The 21,651-nt window shown below is 38.9% G+C and overlaps 2 protein-coding genes across 5 annotated transcripts in view; both read right to left on the bottom strand.

Annotated features, from left to right (window-relative positions):
• Nucleotides 1-21,651, bottom strand: part of LOC131683743 (acetylcholine receptor subunit alpha-like 1) — a 343,079-nt gene that overhangs the window by 95,279 nt on the left and 226,149 nt on the right. For 2 of the 4 annotated variants that reach the window (XR_009304555.1, XM_058966002.1), the window contains exon 1: nt 1,151-1,312. The exons of 1 other annotated variant lie outside the window; for it this stretch is intronic. Coding sequence is in view for 2 of the 3 variants with exons in the window: in XM_058966002.1 (XP_058821985.1) it covers nt 1,151-1,153 (3 nt within the window). In the remaining variant the exon portion in view is untranslated. Of the gene's footprint in view, nt 1-1,150; nt 1,313-1,341; nt 1,397-21,651 lie in introns of those variants that run through there. One more of the 4 variants, XM_058966000.1, reaches the window with a different exon arrangement.
• On the bottom strand, nt 12,672-13,103 carry LOC131680555 (uncharacterized). Its single transcript, XM_058961270.1, has one exon. The coding sequence runs from the start codon at nt 13,101-13,103 to the stop codon at nt 12,672-12,674; it is 432 nt and encodes a 143-aa protein (XP_058817253.1).

Raw genomic sequence — 21,651 nt, 5'->3', positions numbered from 1 at the left:
CACAGTGGTTGACCATAGTTTGCTGCCGAAGAGCTCTTCAAGTAGGCGATAAAGTTTTATCCAAACGAACAATGCTGGGTGCGAAGTAAAATATTCTCAAAAAGTGAAACACTCTTCCCAAAATATCTTGTTCAACGATACGGAAAGAGTTTTACTCGAGAGGTTACCTCTCCGTTTGTAGCATTATTCTGTGCACGACTCGGTATGCTGTGTCGAGAACATTCTCTCGACGATTGAAGTTTTGCGGTTACTCGTTCCTTCGTACCCGGATCATCCACCCGACGAGCATAAAAAATAATAATAAATAGTATGCAGGGAACTAACGCATGTCTCTATCCGTTCGAGAGACCGCCGGTACGGATACACATTCTGGATGTGGAGTGTAGGGGAAGTGCGCTTGAGATGGAATTCTGAATTTTAAAACATTTTTATGCTTTAAGGGAGGCGTGTGGTGTAGAGGGCAAAAATAATCGATATGCGCAAGATCTGTCAACGTGCAGTTTTACACATTTTTCTAAGCGTCTAGAAATTTTCATGTTTCCAAAAAAGAGTATGAACTATCCAAGGTCGCAATTCCTAATATAATAACGAGCCTATGTTAGGCAGTGGTCCGCGTAATACTTTGCAAAATTTCCAACTGAATTTACATTAACGACATAGTTCAATCATCAGACCATATAGTTGATTCATAAATTGGTTTCTTGTGTCGTTCAAATAGTTGCAAATGTCGCCTCGATGTCAAAAGGAAAGTTACAGGAAATTTACTAGAAAATTGAAAATGTCTTTAAACTGTCGAGCTGATTTTGTAAGAGGGTTTTCGGCTTGTCATCTCAGGATCGGCTCATTTAAAATAGAGTTTTTTTTTCCCGAAGTGTCCGTCTTGGGCATATTTTCCCTAGCTACAATCCGATAAAGGAAGAATTTTATTCATCAACTGTGAAAGAAAAAAAGTTTTGAAATTTTCGTTTTCCTTCCGCGGTTTCCAAGTTTCGAGAAGTTTTGTCAAATTGAAATTCAAATCCGCCCCGTATCGGACTGCGGAAATGCTTTGTGTAGCCGATTTGCAGCCAGTCAATATACGAGTGAATAAACCCGCTTCTTTCCATTTAATAAAACTACTGAAGTTTGATAAAGTTTTCCAATCACTCACCATACATCAATATTAATATCGCTCCGGCCGAGCAAAGTTCCATCGTTTCTACTTCCTGTTGCCAATACACATCAGTTGCAGGCGGTTATGTACGGAAAACTTATTTATTTATTGCCCCTTCATCAGAATGTCTATGAAAATAAGAAATACATATATCAAGCAAATGATATTACCCACAGAATTGTGATTACCTTACAAGACAGTAAATCAGTAAGAGGACTATTTATCTGAGCCTATTTACGTTTGGAGTGGTGTGAAGTTAGGAACCCTAGATTGCTAGGATTGTTAAATGAAAAAACTCTTGCAGCGAACAATGTTTGATGTAGAAGCCTGGTACTTTGTTACAATTTGCATTGGTCTTATTTTTACTAAGAGACATTTCGAAACCCCAATGGTGTCGTAATTCTAAACTTATTACTATCAGTCAGATTATTACAAAAAGTAGTTAAAATAATCATAGCAATGAATTAAAAAAAAATGATGCCACAGATAATAAGGGAATCAGCCGAAGTTAACGGGTCCATTGAAGGTTCTGGAAAATCGAAGACGCAAGGATTGGCGAGTCATATTCTAGTCGAAGACTAAAACGACCCAGTTTAAGATACTTTGTAGGCCAGTAATGGCTTCATACATAGTATAATTTGTGTGCCGAAATGGTAATCAGAGCATAAGGTTGTTATGCATTGTTCGAGGTGCGACATTGATTTTAATCTGTTCTAAAATGGATGGGCAATCCAGATGACCTCGATAAAGGTTAATCAACTAACAAAGCCTTTGGTGTATGCCTTCGAACAAGCAGGGATTCCATCAGTTGGAACCGGCTTTCGTAACTGGGTAGACGGACAGAATCTCTTCACGGCAGTGTACGAGGCGCAAAATGTAAAAAGTGCCGTTGCACGGTTTTAATTCTCTTAACGCTGTTATTATAGTTTGGACTTCAAACATCACAGCAGTACTCCAGGATTATCCGCGACGCAAAGCAGTACAGCAATTTGTGACAATAAATATCCATAAATTTGTTGGTAATCATGAAGATGCGGGATGCTATGCTATCTGTATAGGAGACGTGCTGTTTAAACGTAAGTTGCGAATCTAATATCACTTCTAGATCCTTCACGTGACTAACGAGTTCAATTTTTGTATCCAGTAGACGGTAGTTAAAACAACTCGAGTCATTTTTTCGTGAGATACCGAGCATCTTCTTCGGATTTATACACATGCGGTTCATGCTACATCAATCAGCGAAGGTTTAAAACAGTTGTTGGAGTAATCTGCAATCTTCAGTAAAGCGGATGATAAGAGTCACCTTGAGATCGTGTGTGTAGGACATGCGTGAAGTCTTCAGAAATAGACGAACATCGTTGAAGTAAAGCAGAAACAACAACGGTCCCGAGTGACTTTCCTGGAATGCTCATGATGAAAAAATAAATCTGGGTGCCTGACAATGACAATAACTATTTTTCGATCTGTAGGAGAGGATCAAAACAGCTGCAACAAACCACCGTTGATTCCATATCGCTCCATTTCAGCGGTTGTTATATCATTGTTCACTTTATCAAAAGGGGTAGATAGATCTGTGAAAATAACATCGATTTGAGCGCGACGTTCCATACTCTCTATTGTGTAGCATGTTTGGAATAGCAGTTTAGTTGCAGTCGAAAGCCCAAACCATGTTGATCGTCACCTGGGTTCTACCTCAAGAGGTTCCATAATGAATAGCTCAAACAACTTCATTTTAATCCTAGAACGCTGCACTTGCGTTTTTCACCCTAGAACGTTGCACTGGGGTACTAACGTACCCCAGGCGTTTGATCGCAATTCTCGATGGTAAAAATGCAAACAAAAGAAATGTATAATACATCATTTTCTTCGTTTTTAAATTACAAAAACAGCTGTGTAAGTGAAAGTATGGAATTTTCTGAATATATGATACATAAATTGGATTGAACCAAAAAAAGTGAAAAAATCGCGGGTTTGACTTTTTTACAAAAAATACTATAACTTTGCGAATTATCAACCGAATGAAAAAAAAATCAAATGATTCTTAAAGTTGAAAGAATGTTCTAGAAACGGTATAAAATGGAATTTCGATATTTTTTAAAAAGTGCAATTATTTGGAAAAGCGAAAGATAAAAAATCGGGTTTTGGAATATACCACGTAATGGGATGTATATTGAAATTTACAAAAAAATATTTCTTACTAGTAATACATTGGTAAAATGCAACGTTACTGTTACAGCAGTTTCTGTGCGCGAATTATACTTGCGAACCATTGTTTGAAAAACTATAAAAAATAAACAATAAGACAATAAAAATCAGCAAAAATTATAACGATTTTTTCTACTTCAAAATTAAATTAAATCATTTTTTTTATTATTTCGATAATAGAGGTTTTAACCTTAAGGTCATTCGCCTCTTCGGGTTACAAAAATCTCTTATGAAAAATTTCTAACCCTATGTCCGGGGTCGGGACTCGAACCCGGGTACGCTGCGTACAAGGCAATCGATTTACCAACTACGCTACACCCACCCCCAAATTAAATTAATTGAATAAATGATTAAAAACGATTATATAATACTAATTGTTACTTACGTAGTAAAACAACCGGTATTCAAAATGGTATTGTCACAAGTTACATTTCCACTGACAGCACGAAACCTGACGAAACGCTAACGGCAACCGTATACTGGGGTACAAATGTACCTCACGCCAACTTTGACACCTGCTTCCACGAAGGCTCTGAGCAAACTGGCTATACCGCCTTTTCCTACTCTTACTAGGAACTCTAAATTGAATTATGGTTAGGGTCCCAGGTCGGTAAACGCTGAATTCTCGTCTTCACACGGCTGCAAAGAAGGCGTGGGGTACATTTGTACCTCAGTGCAACGTTCTAGGTTTAATATATTGGGGGTCAGTATATTTAGCCAATAAGTAGAAAAAAAGGTCTGCGATATTACGATAGTCAGCTTTGCGGAAATCGTAGAATAGGAGCACCGGTGAAACATTCAAACCATGCACCAAGATGCGATCAATCGTGACGACCAATGGAGGATGATGTGCTAATGGTTTCATTAGAGAAGAGAGATCCATTACTACTGATATAACAGAAACCTGATCGCTGACAAAACAAAGATCAACGTGAAGGTCGTTCTCGTTGGCAATATGATGAATACGACTAAAGAAATCCTGGGAAGATTTCCACGAAATTCTAGGGAGATCAAGGTCTGTCAGTACGATGATCTCATCAATTGTTTTAGAATTCTCGAGGATTGTTAATAACTGAGCTGCAGTGTGTGTCAATGTATTCGATATCACGGGCTCAGTCGGATGGGATGTACAACGCACACAAATCCACTAGCGGTCACCAAGCTCGATTAACGCCCAAACCTGCTCGAGGTGATCCAAGCAAGTATATTTGACAATTCGTGCTTTAAACTGCGACTAACTATTACGAATCCACCACTTCTAGTGTATATTTTCGGATTCCAGTCGCAACGAAAAACTTCATATCCAATACCGCACACCAAACCCTTCTTCGACGAAGAAAATGTCACGATTTTTATCGGAGACTGTAAAGCGATATTCCATTCCAAGTGGTACTATCAACGTTTTCGTAGTACAGTAGCTTGTCCCGTAGTTGACGAAGGCTGGAAATCGAAAAGCTTTGAGGGAGGTAAGAGCTTACAAATACAATACACTTGGCTGCTGTAGGAAGACCCCTTTTCCCAACAGCACCAGACTGGATTGTAACGGGGAGGGGCCAAAGGGCTTTCTCACGAATGGTGGTAAGTGTGCGTCCCGACTAGATTCCGAGAAATTAGGCGAAATGGTCATTAGGCCGAATGGTCATTAGGCCAAATGGTCATTAGGCTGAATAGTCATTAGGCCGAATGGTCATTAGGTCATACCAGAGAAGAAAATTGGATTAAAACCAATGTTTTCTTATTATAATATTCTTATAGGATTTAATTTGGCTAAGCAGTCATTCGGTATTTTTAAACTAGTTCTTTATTTATGTCGAAACGTCGGATAAATAAAAATCTAGTTCAAAAATACCGAACGACAGCTTATCCGAAATAAATCCAATAATTACCAATGTTACATTGCACAAGACTTTATAATGCATAAATGATTAAATTGTCATAGAATAGCTTGTTTTGATTACAGACAGATTTTATGTGCTTAGCATCCTTCTGCCTAACGATCTAATGGCCAGACATCGATGCCGACGCAATGTAAAAAATAAATTTTATTAACGCCTAATGTGGCTACCCCACATCGCTTCAATCCGTGCGCTTGGACTTGAATTGAAAAATTCTATTATCCAGGCAATGAAAACAATAAAAGATTCGTTCAAACGAGATAGCTCATACCGAGAAGTCCCGAAGGCTGTGCATGATAAGCTTCGGTTCCCATTCCCTCCTCTTTATTAAACATCCGACCTAATACCCATTCAACTTAATGTCCATTCGGCCTAATGTTCATTCGGCCTAATGTCCATTGGGCCTAATGTCCATTCGGCCTAACGTCCACTCGGCCGAATGTCCTTTGGCCTAGTAACCTTCGGCCTAATGTCCGAACACCGTTTTGAACATTGATTTCAGCATTCTTGACTTTAAACGTGCATAACTTGAGAACGTGATTTTGTATACAAAATCTAACGGGTGTTCAACAAAAAAATGAGAATGATTTCAATACTTCAAGTAAAGAGCGTAAGTTGTTTTTCTCTCCAAGAGAATCTTTTCGCTCGGGTGCTGTCAGTTCAATCGAAGATGGCGCCAAAACAGCAAGCACTCTGCGAGCATATTGTACGGTTTTACGAAACGCATGGTCATCGTGGAAAAAAGTTTACGGTAGACCACTTTCGAGACCAAAATGTGCCCGTGAGTACAGTTTACCGGATCCTGGCATCCCTGAGCGTGGAACGGAAGACCGGTAGCGGTCGTTTGGCGAAGATAATGACAAAGAAGAAGAAGAGAGCTTTGCAAAAGCTGTTCGACAACAAGAACGGAAAGAGTTGGCGTGACGCCGGCCGAAAATATCACTGCTCCCATACCTTGATTCACTGAACCCTCAAGATGGAGGACATAATCTGTCGGAAAAAGACTCGGTCCCCCGGTGGATGACGAAGAACTACCGCGGGACGTCGTTCGTGCTGGACGATGAAAGTTACTTTCCGCTCCCGAAGACCCCACGAAGTGGGATTTCAAAGCCGCGGTTCAAGCCGAGCGGTCTGGCCATCAATCAACAAGTGTACCAGGAGGAGTGTCTTGAGAAAATTGTTCTGCCATTCTTAAAGGAGCATCATGCGGATGGGAAGTACGTCTTTTGGCCGGACAAAGTGTACTTCTCATCCGCATTACGCCAAGAAGACACAGGAGTATCTTGAGCAGAAAAAGATATCGTATCATTGATGACCCATCGAAGTTGCTTTGACCATATTGGCCACCTATGACGGTTCTTGATGCCCCCGGGGAACTGACAAGTCCCTAAGTTAATGTCATACCTATTTATCAAATACCCATTTTCACAAACTTGGTCTCAAATGAAAGGTACAACGTTCCTATTGGCTAAAGTTTAATTTCTAAGCGGTCCGACTTCCGGTTCCGGAATTACACATAGTACTAACCCACAGCAAATCCCGATTTCGACGTATACGGCGATGAATGTCAAAACGTTAAATTTTTTTTCCAAAATGTGACAACAACTGCTTGGATTTGTAGCCCTAGGTCACTAACAATCATTTAAAGTCATTGGCAACCATCGATGGTTCCGGAAGCCCCGGCGGAAGTATCCAAATTCAGAATAAGAGGTACATCCATTTCTCAGTGATCATTGGACCGATTTGACCAAACTTAGCCTCAAATGAACGGTGTTGCGTCCCCAAAAACTGTTTTTAAATTTTATTTCTATCCGACTTCTGGTTACGACTTCAATGATCTAGACACACAAATCCAAACAATTTTAATATGTATTGCTTCATTTGGACATCATGGTGGTACAAGTTTATATGGGAATTTGCTGTGTGACCGTATTCTTCAATATGTAACTCCAGAACCGGAAATCGGATAAAAAAAATCAATAGCGACCGATGGGACCGTAGTACCTTTCATTTAAGACTAAATTTGTACAAATCGGGCCAGCCATCTCTGAGAAAAATCCGTGACAATCGTCAAACAATCGTTTGACACATGCATACATACATACATACATACATACACACACATAAACATTTTCCGATCTCGACGAACTCGAGTCGAATGATATAATAGATTCGGCGTTGCGCACCTTGGTTAAAAAGTCGAAATTCCGACCGATTGCATAACCTTTCTATATGAGAAAGGCAAAACTCTGAAGAATTGACTTTTTGTATGTTTTACAAAAATACTCATAACTTCTATATTTTTATTTAGATTGCAATGAATAACCGCTCATTACTTTCGTAATAATAATAATATTTCAATACCCATGAAAAAAAAATATTTAAAAATTCGTACTATAGTAATTCACAGTCAAATGAAAATTAGAGTACTAGAATAATTCACAGTCAAATGAAATCAAAATCCAAAATTTTACAGAAAATGGCAATTATTTTTTAATTAATTGCTAAACAGAGACCTAATTGTAATAGTGACCAAAAATGTTTTAGGAATAATCGATATGTATTGCAACTGTCGCTCAAATGATATTAAAATCATTAAAATCGTTAGATTACAACTGGAGATATTTGTGATGAAGTGAAGTGCCAATTTTTAAAAATACAAAAATTGTTTTTTTTCGCAATATCTCAAAATCTGTTCCATACAGAATTTTTTCAACTGCATTTTCGTTTTCAGCGGGCCATTTTACGTCGTACGGCTGACCAGGCCCCTTCTCCAATATTCATGGACGTTTTTTGAAAAATCAACATTATGTTTTTAATAAAAATACTAAATTCGTTAATTTTTTTTTGTTTTTTAACTACATGATTGAAAAAATTCTTATTTTTTGTTGACCACCCGTTATTTGCGCTATTCAATTCAGCACTCTTATGTACACCATTAATAAATACACACTTATTTTTTTATTATGCTTAATTTACAATCATTTTGGGTGATTGTTTTAAATTTGTTTATATTTTAAATTAAATATCTTCAATTATTCAAAAATCCAATCCTGACGTAGAAGAGACAAACGGAGAACGCTCAGCCCACTTGTTTTTTAGTCGAACAGTACAAATTTTCCTCTAGGTCCTCTGAAGAAAGCTATTTAATGGGATTTGTTTTCATAGTCCCATTCCTCTTCTAGTTTTGTGGTATTCATTTGTGGTAAAATAATAAGAGATGTATTGTTCCGGATGACCCTAATCGGAAGGAGAACGTTTGGGAATCCCATTTTCCTGCTTTTGATGAATAAATCTAAATAAATATGAATTGCCAAAAAAAACTGTGCCAATTAAAATGTGTTAATCACTCCTGGCGTAATTATGCAAATGGGCCCATAAATCAAATTCCTCTTTTTATATAAAATCTCGAACTTTTGCCATATATTTGATGTTAGACGCCTACAAACACGAGCAAGGGTAAAACTGTGCTCATTACTTTCTTTGTTCTCCGTTCGTCTTCCGCTGTTTGCATTCTCGCCGAGCTACAAACATTGCACCAACGAGCCCCGACTCCGTATCCAGAGTCAATTTTAGCAGCGAATAGAGTTCAGAAGTTTTTTTGTTTCACTTCCACAGTTTAATACCACTCGTTCATTCTCTACCGGTAGTTTTGATGCATAATAAATGCGCGTCCTCTTCTTTCTAGCGAATTTGTTTCACCCTCCAATCGACGGATTAATGCGAAGGACGATGGAGTGGGTGGAGACAATTTGCATGTGCAATCTAGGTCGCAATCGGCATTGAAAGAGCTGAACAGCATCAAATATTTAGCACTGGCAAATAAACGGAAAATTTCCTCGCGTTTGTTTTCCCGTTACGCTTTACGAGAAGAGTTTTGCGCTCTTGTTCTCGGGCCGGAGAGATATTTTCGACTATCACCTTTTATGGGACCAAAATGTTTCTTCGGTTCGACACTTTTTTCCGACATTCCCGCATAAGTTATTGTATTATCTGCATTGCAGCATCGCCTTTTCTGGTTCGCAGAATTTCTTTTTCTTCTTTTGTTTCGTCTCCTTGGACCCAACGAAACACGCTGCTGGCTATAGATACGAACCTGAAAGCATACTTTGCAACTTCAGCTTCATTGTGACATTCTCGGTATGCTATACACTGCACATACACACACCGCCACACGGAAAAAAAGAACAAAAGAAATTGAACGTTTTCTGAGACAATAATGAAAACAATATAAATCTGTTACCTTTGTTTCCTGGTGGAAGCTAGCAAAACCGCAGTACGGTTTTGAAAGAAATAATCGCCTGCTAGGTCAACAGCCAGAAGGAGTGGGAAATTATGTTGTCGTATAACCTACAGCAATACCCTTTGACTTATCATGCAATTTTAATTCTAGTCTATTGCACTTTGTGGCACATTCTACGAGACACGACCGAAACCCCATTCCTGCAGCATTTGCACTTATAAGAATGGAAGCTTTCAAAAAATTATCGCGAAAAATCGAGCGGAGATCGACTGCATGATGCACACATTATTTCTGACATAATAGGGGAGCAAAATGGGTTTAACTCAAATTTGAGCATAAATGGCACTATGCCCAACTTTATTGTAAGGTTATGTTTTTCTAAAGGAGCGCAGATCTTCAATCGATATTTTCAGTGGGCAGAAGATTTTGGCGGGATTTCATTCTCGTTAAATAATTTTCATTCTACTTTCGCTGAGTGTTTTCTAAAGTCATCTAAAGACCTTAATAAATAATAATTAGCGTCCAAACCTACGATATCTTCCGAACTGAAAAAATACTTTCTTTATAAAGTTTGTTGAATCAAATTGACTAATACAAATTACCATAAAATTAAAATAATCAAAATCACGCTTAAGTGGAGATAAGAGTTGAACCATTTTTGTTTTTTGGTTCAGTGTATTTTCACCGATTAGTTGTTGTATCGATCGCGCCAGTTATTTTCAATAATCGACGTGATTTTTGCCGTTTAATCTTCGCCAGCTCAGATTTTTTTGCTCTTGATATTGTGAAGTTTAAAGGTGTTTCCTGTTTGTTTTTTGTTGTTCACGTACTCACTTCGCCATCTGCACGCGGGTAGTGGAAAGTATTTCCCGCATTGCAACTTGTCCCGTAGTGAAACAAAATCGAAAGGCCGGACCTAGAGCCGGTAAAAAGTAATTGTGAGTTGTAAGTCATGCGACTTTCCCATAAATGGAATTGAGAAAATTGCCCTCCGCGGCCATTGTGAATCGGTTTTCCACAGTACATGTATACCTGATGTTTTCGCGAGGAACTTTCCTGTTCCTATTTTAGAATTTCGGTATGGCGAGAACTACTGTTCCGAAAGATCGATTTAAAGTCGCGGTTATGTTATCCAGTTGATTTATTGATTTGTACTAAGATTTCCTTCTTTGGCCATCCCCTATTTATACGCCCGGAAAGTAGTTGAGTGCGATGTGCAACTTGTGTCGCTCTATTGTGTGTTATAAACAGCCTAATCCTATTACAATGCTCGAAATAGGCATTGTGCAATTATTGGGGCCGTGCGCGCTGTACGACAATGGTTAGCTTTATTTGCTTCTATTGCTATTTCTTTTTCTTCTACCCGTCTACGGCTATCGCCTTCATTCATTATTGGTGCCGAAAACTGGTGGCTTGTATGAAATGCCATCATTGTTTGATCGACCTTTGAGTGGTGCTGATCAGAAGAAGTGATGCTGATCGGAAGGGTGAATTCGAAATTGGTTCAATGTCCGTATGAAGCGTTGAAAACTGCTCAAACGTCAGCCGTGCGCGCTGAATGACCACCGTGAGATGTTTTTTTTTTTTGCTGACTTTATTGCTGACCCATGTCTGGTGATCCTGGCGGGATGAAGTACCAGCACGTTCCATCCATCGCTAGATGACCTGCCACTTGATCGGTATGATCCTGCGATCGAGCCTTCTGGCACAATTCCTGCATTGCCCGTGCAGCGTCTCCGAATCTGGTGCCCTTATCGCTGTAGATATGACCGCAATGTCCCCGGTATGCTACAAATCGTCACAATGCTGCCAGTAAAGCCTCTGTTGATAGCGAACTAACTGCCTCCAGGTGTACTGCTCTTGTTGAAAATCAAATGAACACCTTTATGTGGCCTTTCGTTTAAAGCGAGCCAAGTCCTCTTCGTTGAACCAATGCAATTGAACCGCGGTAGTCCACTCCACACACGTAGAACGGGGCCGATGGTTGCGTTCACTCTGGTGGCAGATTTCCCATTATTTGTTGTAGAAGTCCCCGATTTCGATTGGATTTGTCACACGGTATGCAATTCCTTACTGATTTACGTGCCAGTTGTCCTCCACGGGGTATCCAGAATATCCTTCTAATCGAGGCCAAGAGTGATTGTGTGATGATTGCGTAAATATTCGTAGACAGAATAATTTCTGCCAATTCGCTATCATGTGGTAGTAAAATAGGATGTTTCGTCTCGTATTGGAATCCTGATAGCGCGAGTCTTCCGCCCACCCTGAAAAGATCACCACCGAATATATGAGCCTACTGAAGCAATGACTATTTTGCGGGAATGGTAGTCCTTGTTTGAGAGCGTTTTTCACGGAGATAACAAAGGCTTGAATATTGGGGTTGCACCTTTCTTTCTCGATAATGCGTTGCTCCGATGTTGTAATCACCGTTTCCGCGGAGTTTGCAGCATCACTTGGTGTCCAAGATGGACCGTGTTGCCATAATTGAGATGTGACGAAAACAGATGGTGCTGTTCACTGGCTAAATAGGTCAGCTGGATTGTGTTCACTGGGTTGTGAATATTCACTCGCAGAGTTCCTTTTACTGTTTTGACTAGTTGGCTGAGAAGCATCGCGGCACACAATTCCAACCTTGGGCTGGTTGGTCGGTTGGTTGGGGCCACCTTCGTCTTTGAATAGAGTAATCGGGAACTCACATTATCTTCTGCGTCAACAGTTCGAAGGTAGAGCACAGTACCGTATGCCAGCTCTGAAATATCGCTGTATCCATGCAGAAAAATCCGCACGGGTTTGTCGATTCTAACGACGGAGAACCTTGATACGCTAAACCTCCTTTAGGAACCTCAGATACATTCGCCAGCTATGGTTGAGCTTATCCGGAAGAGGTTCGTCCCAATCAATGTCTAGTTTCCAAAGCTTCCGGCTGAACGTCATAACGAGGACTACTACTGAGCCAATTAACCCGAGTGGGTCGAATATTTTTGCAATGCTCGAGAGCACTTCACGTTTGATGAAATGCGGCTGGTCAGCATCGACCGCTACGTCAAAGGTGAAAAGATCCTCCCGTACTTGCCATCTAACACCGACAGTTAGCCGTTATATAAGTCAAAACATCGGGATGATTGGACGCCCATTTTCGAATTGGGCATCCTCCGTCGTGCATCAGAGAAGTCAGCTACCGCCGTTTTTCCTTTGCTTCTTCCAACGTACCACCTCCCGTTAAGCAATCGTCAACGTAAAAATCCTTAACTGTCTGCTTGCCAAGTGAGTATTTCTTCCCGTCGTCTTCTGACAAGTGCTGCAATGTCCGAGTAGCCAAAAAGGGAGCGCATGTGGTTCCGAACGTAATGGTATTCATTCCATACTCCGCTGGAGGATGTCCGGGCTTCTGCCACAACATAAGGATTGTAATTTGGACTTGTAGATACATTTTTTCGATATCTCCAGTCAACGCGATGTGGTAAGACCGGAAGTTGAGTAGTATATTGTACAAGGTGCCGTGCACCACTGGACCCGTCATAAGCAAATCGTTCAAAGCCAGTTCGTTCAATGATTTCTGCGATGCATTGAAGACAACACGGAGTTTCGTATTAGTGCTGCTCTCCATGATTACCGCATGATGTTGTAGGTACCCGAGCAACACCAGTTGTTGACTAGCAGTTTCAGCAACATAATTCGTTACATAAAGCTATATGGCAACCATTATTGCGCTGGTCTAGCAACCCAAAAAGCGCACGTGTAAAAGCCTTTGCTTATGCAACTAACCGCTGTCGTTGCTTGTTACAAGTGCTACTTGGGTAAATAAAACGAACGTGACTTAATGTGAATGTAATGTAAGCGTGTGCATTGAGAAAAGGGAAAAAATCATTACTAATGGATCCCTCACCCTATGCTTTCTACCCACTCGGGCGTAAAGTGTTTCGCCGCCCCTGGTAATTACCATTCGATTTCCTTTATCTGATTCCAAAATGTATATGTTTTTGTGTTCATTCAGGAACTTTTTTATTGAATACGCCCCGCTTTAAAATGTTGAACAACGATACTTAAAAAAGACTTCAATGTATTACTGGTAATAAACGCATAAGAGTCATATATGGATTTTTGTAGAAAATGAGTTATTTGTTGAATTGTACTCTGTATCACCATGGATGTCCCATTTTGAACAGCGGTTTTTTCGGCTTGCTGTTTTTCAATATGGGACTCTTATGCTTTTATGGGCAATGGATTAGCAAATACTATAACATCATCGTTGTATGCGTATATTAATATCATGTTAATAATCCAATGATATCACCAGAAGATATAATCTTGATATAAGTTTGCTAGCCTTACTGATTGGAACATCATTAAAATAACACTGCGAGTAATAAATATCAACATGAGATATAATTTTGATAGCTTTCTGTTATAACGTTCTGATCGGGATACTTAACCCATTTCCCCACAGTTTTCTTGGATTTCTTATAGGAGAGCTATTCCAAATTAACTATACTCAAACTACAATGGGTCTAGAATTGGCATTTTTTTAAATCAGTTTTAGCGCTTCTGGGCGGAAAAGATTGATTTGAATATAACGAAAAATAGCAAATCGTTGCGAAGCTTTTCATCAAAAAAGAAAAACCAACCAATTTATTCTCCTCGTATATTCGTTTTGGAGATACTCTTCGTCTTGAGCTTTGAAGCATCACTAAAAAATTCAATAGGCGTTCGACTCTTTTGAAAATCTGAAAACATAAAATTCAATGTTGTTAACCAAAATTTTAAAAAATAATATCAACAAAATTTAATAAATTTTTTTCGAGGTTCCGGTGGGAGGCTGACCATTGTGCGGCGTCAGTTACTGATGAGGAGAAATCAATACGTAAAAAACTAACTCTATGTTAGGTTATCTGCCCTCGTGCCATTGGCTATGATCAACTATGGGAAAATATTTAAAATAATCCATAAAGAATTGTAAAACGATCCATAAAAAAGTTGTCCATGTTCCATAAAACAAAACTGAAAATCCATAAAACAGTGTGAATGATCCATAAAAAAGGGTGATTTGATCCATAGATTATGTAAAATTGAACCATAAAATGGTCGCTAAAGAGTACTAAAATAGTAATAAAATAGCAATTAAAATCAACCAATGCCCCATAAAAATATTGGAAATGTTCCATAAAATGTTACATTTTGCGCCATAAATTTATTAACATCGATCCATAGAATATTAACAATGTACATTGAAACACGTCGATATGTTCCATAATATCGACAAAAATGTTCCACGGTATTACAAAATGGAGCAATAAAATGTTAGAAAAAGTTCCATAAATTTGATGATAATGTTTGCTAAATAATTTTTCTTGGTCCATAGAAGATGTAAAAATGACATTAGAAATGCTATGTATTGATTCATATATCGAACGTTAAATTATGGTTCATGGATATTTACAAAACGATCCATAAGAAAAAAAATGTAAAATGATCCATTAATATGTGCTTATGCACCAGAAAAATTAAATTTAATGAACTCATGCGAAACTTTTGCCATTCGAACTAATAATAAAGTATACAACATTTGGTTGAAATTCCAAACTACAACAAACAATGCATACATTATAGGTAGAAAACTTAAGCTTCCGTATCCCACTAGTCAGGTAACTTACCTTCACTAACTTGAAATCATTGTGGTAACTCTTTAAACGGCAGGGTATCATTTTTTATGGTTCAATTTTACATAATCTATGGATCAAATCACCCTTTTTTATGGATCATTCACACTGTTTTATGGATTTTCAGTTTCGTTTTATGAAACAGGAACAACTTTTTTAAGAATCGTTTTTCAATTTTTATGGATCATTTTTGTTGTTTTAGCGGCACAAACTTAGGGCTGTCGATCAACTACACTGAAAATATAAATTCGTAAATATTATGAAAATGATCTGCACGATCGTGTTTTGCAAATACACGAGTTTATTTGTCGTATTCTGCAACGAAGCATTTTCGTGCATTGTAAATAGTAGGGTTTGTTATTTTCATGGACTGAAAAAATTACCGCTTGATGAACGAAATTGTTCGTAAATTTTACATATTTGCTTTACATTGCACGAATGTTATCGTTGATAACGAAACTATGTTTCGCGAAAGAAACGAAATGTTTCGTTTAATTTTATAAGCATTTGTGTATATTACGAACGATTTCGTTGGTCGCACGAATTCATTTTCGTTCATCTTAGTAAAGTTTTCATATTTATTAGCATATTATTTTGGCATTGCTCCGGCAGAATATGGAACGAGCTCGGTTTCTTGGTGTATTATCCCGGAAAAGTGAAAAACTCATACTTATTCATACAAAACCAAAGAACAGTTCGCGATGGCTCATCTGAATTCGATCGAGCCCGTATTGCTTCGGATTCTGGATCTACTGGAAGCAAAAGAGGTTCTTGACTATTGAACCTTCGTGATGATCAACAATTATCTGACGTGTAGCAACAACGACCCGTATTCTACCTCTATTGAAGCTCTTTTGACGTTGACGGTTTGACGAACGGTGCTCGTAAATATTATATTTCGTATATAGCAGCGAACAATTCGTTTACCTAATCAAGCCGATTCGTAATAAGCCAACGAAAGTCGTTTTGTTGTTTTTACGAAAACTCGTAATAAAAAATAAAAGTGTTTCAATAGAACAACGGAAGATTCATCATATGTATGAACAATTTGCATATTTTATGAAAACTGTCTGTACGAGACTAATTCTTAGCGATCTACGAATATATTCTATCAGTGTAGGAGGTCGATTACAGTATATTATGTTTCTCCGGACAAAATCAGCATTGAGACCGTCTGACATTTAGCGGGCCAAGAATTAATCCATTCGGTACCTGCTCCCATGTCTGAAGAGGTAACCGAAAACAGGAATCATCAATTCAATATGTTTCTTCATACCAAGGACGGAGTAGCTGACAGGACTAAAATATGCCAGTTTCGCACGGAGTCTCTGACACAGTGGACGTTTTGTTCGTCGCAAATTATGGAATTCAAATGAAGGACCTAATACCCATTCCGGGTTTCGCTATAGACGATTATAAAACAACATGTTTAATATATTCTAGTTGCTGCATAATATGTGCTGATGCTGAAATATGTAGTGCTATGATCGACTACGATTAGAATAGCACAAATCAATCTTCAACATAAACATACAGCAACTATGAATCTAGCCCGCTTTGTACAAGAAGGAAAAGCTTACACAGATTTGATCCAAGAAACATTTTTTTCATAAAGAAAACTTCTATTTTGGAAAACTACTTAACCGCATCTTAGTAGTTTTCAACTAAAAAGGTGCGACAAATCCACGTGAAATGCCTCATGTATGTATATTTGCGAATAGGTCGGAAGCTTACTGCTTTGTTCATGAGAAAACCCGTAGTCAAACGTAATGTGCCGCAAGAATTGAGTTGCCTCGCTAAGCTAACCCAAATGTTTCAATTTAACTAGTTCTCATCAATTAAAAAAACTCCGTTTCTTACGGGCTATCACGCTTGACTAGGGGTTTCCTCAGAAACATAATTAGTGTCTCCGTTTTTGGGAGCTAACGTCAATCCGGCACTAGCTTAGTCCTGTCACTAAGTTAGTCTCTAATTCTGATGAGACAAAGTCGAAACGCAAATTTCATAACTAATTTAGTTATATATTTTGTGCCCTCAAGGCACGGCTGCATGGGGCCTAGCAGTGCGTGGTAGTGTACCGGTACAAGGTTCTAACAAACTAAACATTTTTGTAGAATAATGGTTAGATTTAGCTGAATAGTATGTTCGGAAAAATTGCAATACATAATACGAGTTATGTCTTGATTAGAAAATTTTAGTGCCACCTGTGACCGCATAGATGGCGCCAACACTAACTTTTCAACGGAGAGAGATAGAAATTAGGTGTCTTCTACAAATATCACCGGTTCTATTTACTATAGAATCCATTCGAAAAATGGTTTTTGAAGAAAATTGCTCAAGGAGCTTAACTTTTCGCGGCAGTGAAGCCAACTATGCGATTTTTTTCAGTTAAATATTAAAAGTTTTTTTTCTTATTACAAATATTTTAATTTTGAAGATTCTAATGCCATCGTGTTCCGTAGATATTTTTACATAAAAAACACGTATAATCTCAATATAATTTGAGCGCATCCTGAGACGCACTGTTTTGAAGGGAAGAACTCGAATTTTTCTCATATAAAAATCCATTTTTATTGGCCAAAATTGAGAAAATCTTCAAACAGTCATAAAAATTGACCCTGATCTGCTAAAAAGCAACCAAAAACGTAATTTTTCATAATTTCTCGTCTACTTCACGATAAATTATGTGTGAACTTAGAATACTCAAGTTAGTTTTTTATTGTTGTGCGCCTGCGATTTTATATGGGAAATAGCGTTTTTTTGCTTCAAAATATCGCTGATTTGCTATTTGGCTGAAAAAATCGGATAGTTGGCAGCACTGCCGCCAATAACTAATATATTTTCTAAACTCCTTGAACAATTTTCTTCAAAACCCATCTTACGGTTTGGTTCTAGAGTAAATAGAACCGGAAATATGTTCAAAAGGAAATCAAGGGTTTTGCCAATTTGCCAAAACGGGGGGAGGGGGTGCTCCCATTGCCCGAGGGGTGATTGAATAGACACAAAAATTTGGGTTTTTATATATTGGCCCTAGATGAGCAATACCTACAAATTTGATTCAAATCCGTGAAGGTCGATTACACGTGCCTTGATCACTGCGCGTGGAATGACCCTTACATAGAATGCATGGGAATTGAGGGGGACCATCAAGCCACCTGATTGAAACGATTTGGGCAGGAAAAGTGGAGTAGCCAGATTCTTGTTGCTAACATTTCGTGAACATTGCGCAGGATTTTCTCCCCACCTATTGAGGCTACTTTTTATAACAATGGCTTGCATTGTAATTGGCTTATATGGTCTTGTTATTGGAAGCAAAAGCTTCCGTAGTACATGTAAGCGAAGTCACTTTCCGACCACGCAATTCCTTTTTGACCCTTCGTACAGTAGCATGCTGAGTATAGTCAGAGATGCTTGAACACGTCATGCTTGTCGTGTAAAGATTGCTCAGTGCTATGGAGAGTGTTCCTGTTACAAAGGTGGTAGTACCACCGCCACCACTACATCTACTGGCCACCCCTTTCAAATGACACCCATACTTATGGTTTTCACTGTTGTTTGTAGTAACCGGAAGCCACCATATTGGTTTTCGAAAATGGCGTCAAAAATCACTTTATGACTACCTCTTTCTGATACCTATACTGATGATAGTTTTCGCTGTTTTGCAGTAACAGGAAACCGCAACCTTGGTTTTCAAAACTGCATAAACAATCAATTTCGTCCTTTTTTCTCACCAATCCCTTTCAAATAACACCTATATTGATGGTAGTTTTCACTGCTTTTTGGAAACCGGCAGCCGCCATCTTGGTTTTCAAAATGGCGTCAATCATCAATTTCCGTCTCCTGCTGACACACCCCTTTCAAATAAAACCCATATTGATGACAGTTTTCACTGTTTCTTTAGAACATGAACCCGCCATTTTGGTTTTCAAATTGGCGTCAAAAACCAATTTCCGGCTTTTGCTGATCGCTAGCGCTTTACAATGACGCCATTATTGGTGGTGGTTTGCACTGCACTGTGATAACCGGAAACCGTCATCTTGGTTTTGAAAATGGCGTCAAAAATCAATTTCTGTCTTCTATTGACCACTCCCTTTCGAATGACACCCATATTGATGATGCTTTTCACTGTTTTGTGGTAGCCGGAAATCCCCATTTCTTTTCAAAATGGCGTCAATTATCAATTTCCGGCTTTTGTTGACCGTTCTCTTTCAAATAACACCCATATTGATGGTAGTTTTCACTGTTTTGTGGTAACCGGAAGCCGCCATCTTGGTTTTCAAAATGGCGTCAAATGTCTATCCGTACGGAACCGGTGCCGGAATGGCCTTGAGGGAGCTGTAGAACCGTATGATTGGAAGAACTTCGCATTTCGTATAAAGCTATGAACCCAAATCGCTGGAATGATAGAAAAATATATACATTTTCTTAGGTTCTCCCGGAACAGTTCTCCGGTGGCCAAGATTGGTCCAATTCATGTCTATTGTGAAGGATCAATGGGAAATAGTCATATGTAGCACATTTCAAAATACAATTACTTAGATTTATGGGATGTTTCTTCAAAACTCGTCCGTCACCCCACTGGGATGCCGGATATACCCCAAGGGAATTCGGATTAATTCCGGAACCGGTCCACGGATTTGAACACTACTCGGTATATAGAAACTGGACTAAATTCCAGATCTTTTAAAGCCGGTTCCATCCAATTCGGTCAAAAATTGACGGAATAAGAGCAAAATTTAAACAAAATTTTCAGAAAAATTTTAGCTTGGTACTGTAAAGGTTAAAAAAAAATCGCTGAGAAGAAATATAACATATTGAATAGTGAAATCACTACATCAGTTTTAAGTTTAATATATTTCCGCAATTTCTTGAAATTCCTTGTGATGTTAAAAAGAAAAGGTTTCCAAAATGTTTATTAGAATAATTGTTACAATATTCAATACAATATTCATTAACACCATTAGTTATTTATATCTAATGTTCAATTTTTTTCTTAATGCTAAATTATTCTGATTTGGAGGGAGGTTAAAGCCCCTTCCATTGGCTACCCCACTGCATCCAAGTATCGCCTCACCCCACCTCTCCGGCCATCGGAACAATAATAGGTGCAGCATACGATATCGATTCTGGGGACATTACGGGTCTTATTAGAAATCTTGGTACCGGCGCTCTAAATGCAGCTGGTGGCAGACGCTAATAACATTGAACAGATTATTGATGTATCATTAAATCATTAGTAATTAGTAATTGGTCTCTTCACGTGTGCAGTGCAACCTACAACCCTCGGCTGCGTACGAATTTATCTGTTTTGTTGTGCTCATGATACATACACAAGCGCCGAACCCGCAATGATTACCCATGTCCACATGTTCTGAGTCACGAACTCTGCTATTCTGATCTCTGTTCCGGGCGTCCGTATGGCCTTTGATGATGGTCATCATCATAGACATGCCAATCATACGAAACTAACCCACCTCTCGCGAAGGGTGGGTAATTGCATCACATCCGTTTTGATGTTGGCCATAGTTTATTCGCAATAAAACCGTCAGCTGCAGTTAGCGCGTTTTCTTTACCATAAAGCACCATATAAACGATAGTGTTCTCTACCATCCGAACGTACAACGTCACTCATGTTGCGTTCTCTCGCGTGCGTTTCTCTTTGCCGTAGAATCATTAGTTATTCTGTGCATAATTCACCAGTTTATACACCATCACTCATTAAATTAGCACCAAATGGAAGAGTCCAGCGATACGTCTTACATAGCAAACACAGTTCATCTGATTCACTCGATTTCCACTATCCTTTTCGGAGTTTAGGGGCATTTTGCTGAAACTTATATTAACCAAGATAGAGTAACGCGATTTATCGAGCAAGCTAAATATACTGTGCTGGTTCCGTACTTGTGATGTTCTGGGGGGGAATTATCTCCGCTTTACTCGAACGGAACAAACAACGCAAACGTTTTGCATTGGCCTTTGCTACGTGTAACGCCAAAAACATTTTCCCCGGGACCGTGGAAAAGTCAGCTGGCAATGTGAGCAAGATCAACAGCAGCAAAATTTTAGCAAGCGTTTGTTCCATCTTCAAAAACTTTGTCGCGTATAGCTAAAGGGCTCCAGAGATTAGCAGTGAACGCTTCACAACGTTTGCATATTCGGCGCTGTTAAACAAGGCGAACCATGCAAATTCCAGCTTTCCGGTAAAACCACCATCAAAATGCGGATGAACGGGTGAGACACTGTGAAAGCTATACGTAAAACACAGTGTAATTGTTATGTAAATTTATTCCCATCGGAGATGACTTGTTCGAGTTGAACAATGCTGCTTGATAGGGGAAAAACGGGAAGCAGGAATCTGTGTCAACCAACCAATCCATGCGAATGCGAACGGGATATGTGCACGTTCGTTCAATGGCCCGAAGGCGGACCCCAACCTATCGTAGGACACAGACAACAGCCATGCCAAGCAAACAATTTTCCATGCACGAAAGAAATGAG

This window comes from Topomyia yanbarensis, chromosome 2 (assembly GCF_030247195.1).
Source record: "Topomyia yanbarensis strain Yona2022 chromosome 2, ASM3024719v1, whole genome shotgun sequence".
Taxonomy (NCBI): Eukaryota; Metazoa; Arthropoda; class Insecta; order Diptera; family Culicidae; genus Topomyia; species Topomyia yanbarensis.
This window is presented reverse-complemented; position numbering and strand designations above follow the sequence as displayed.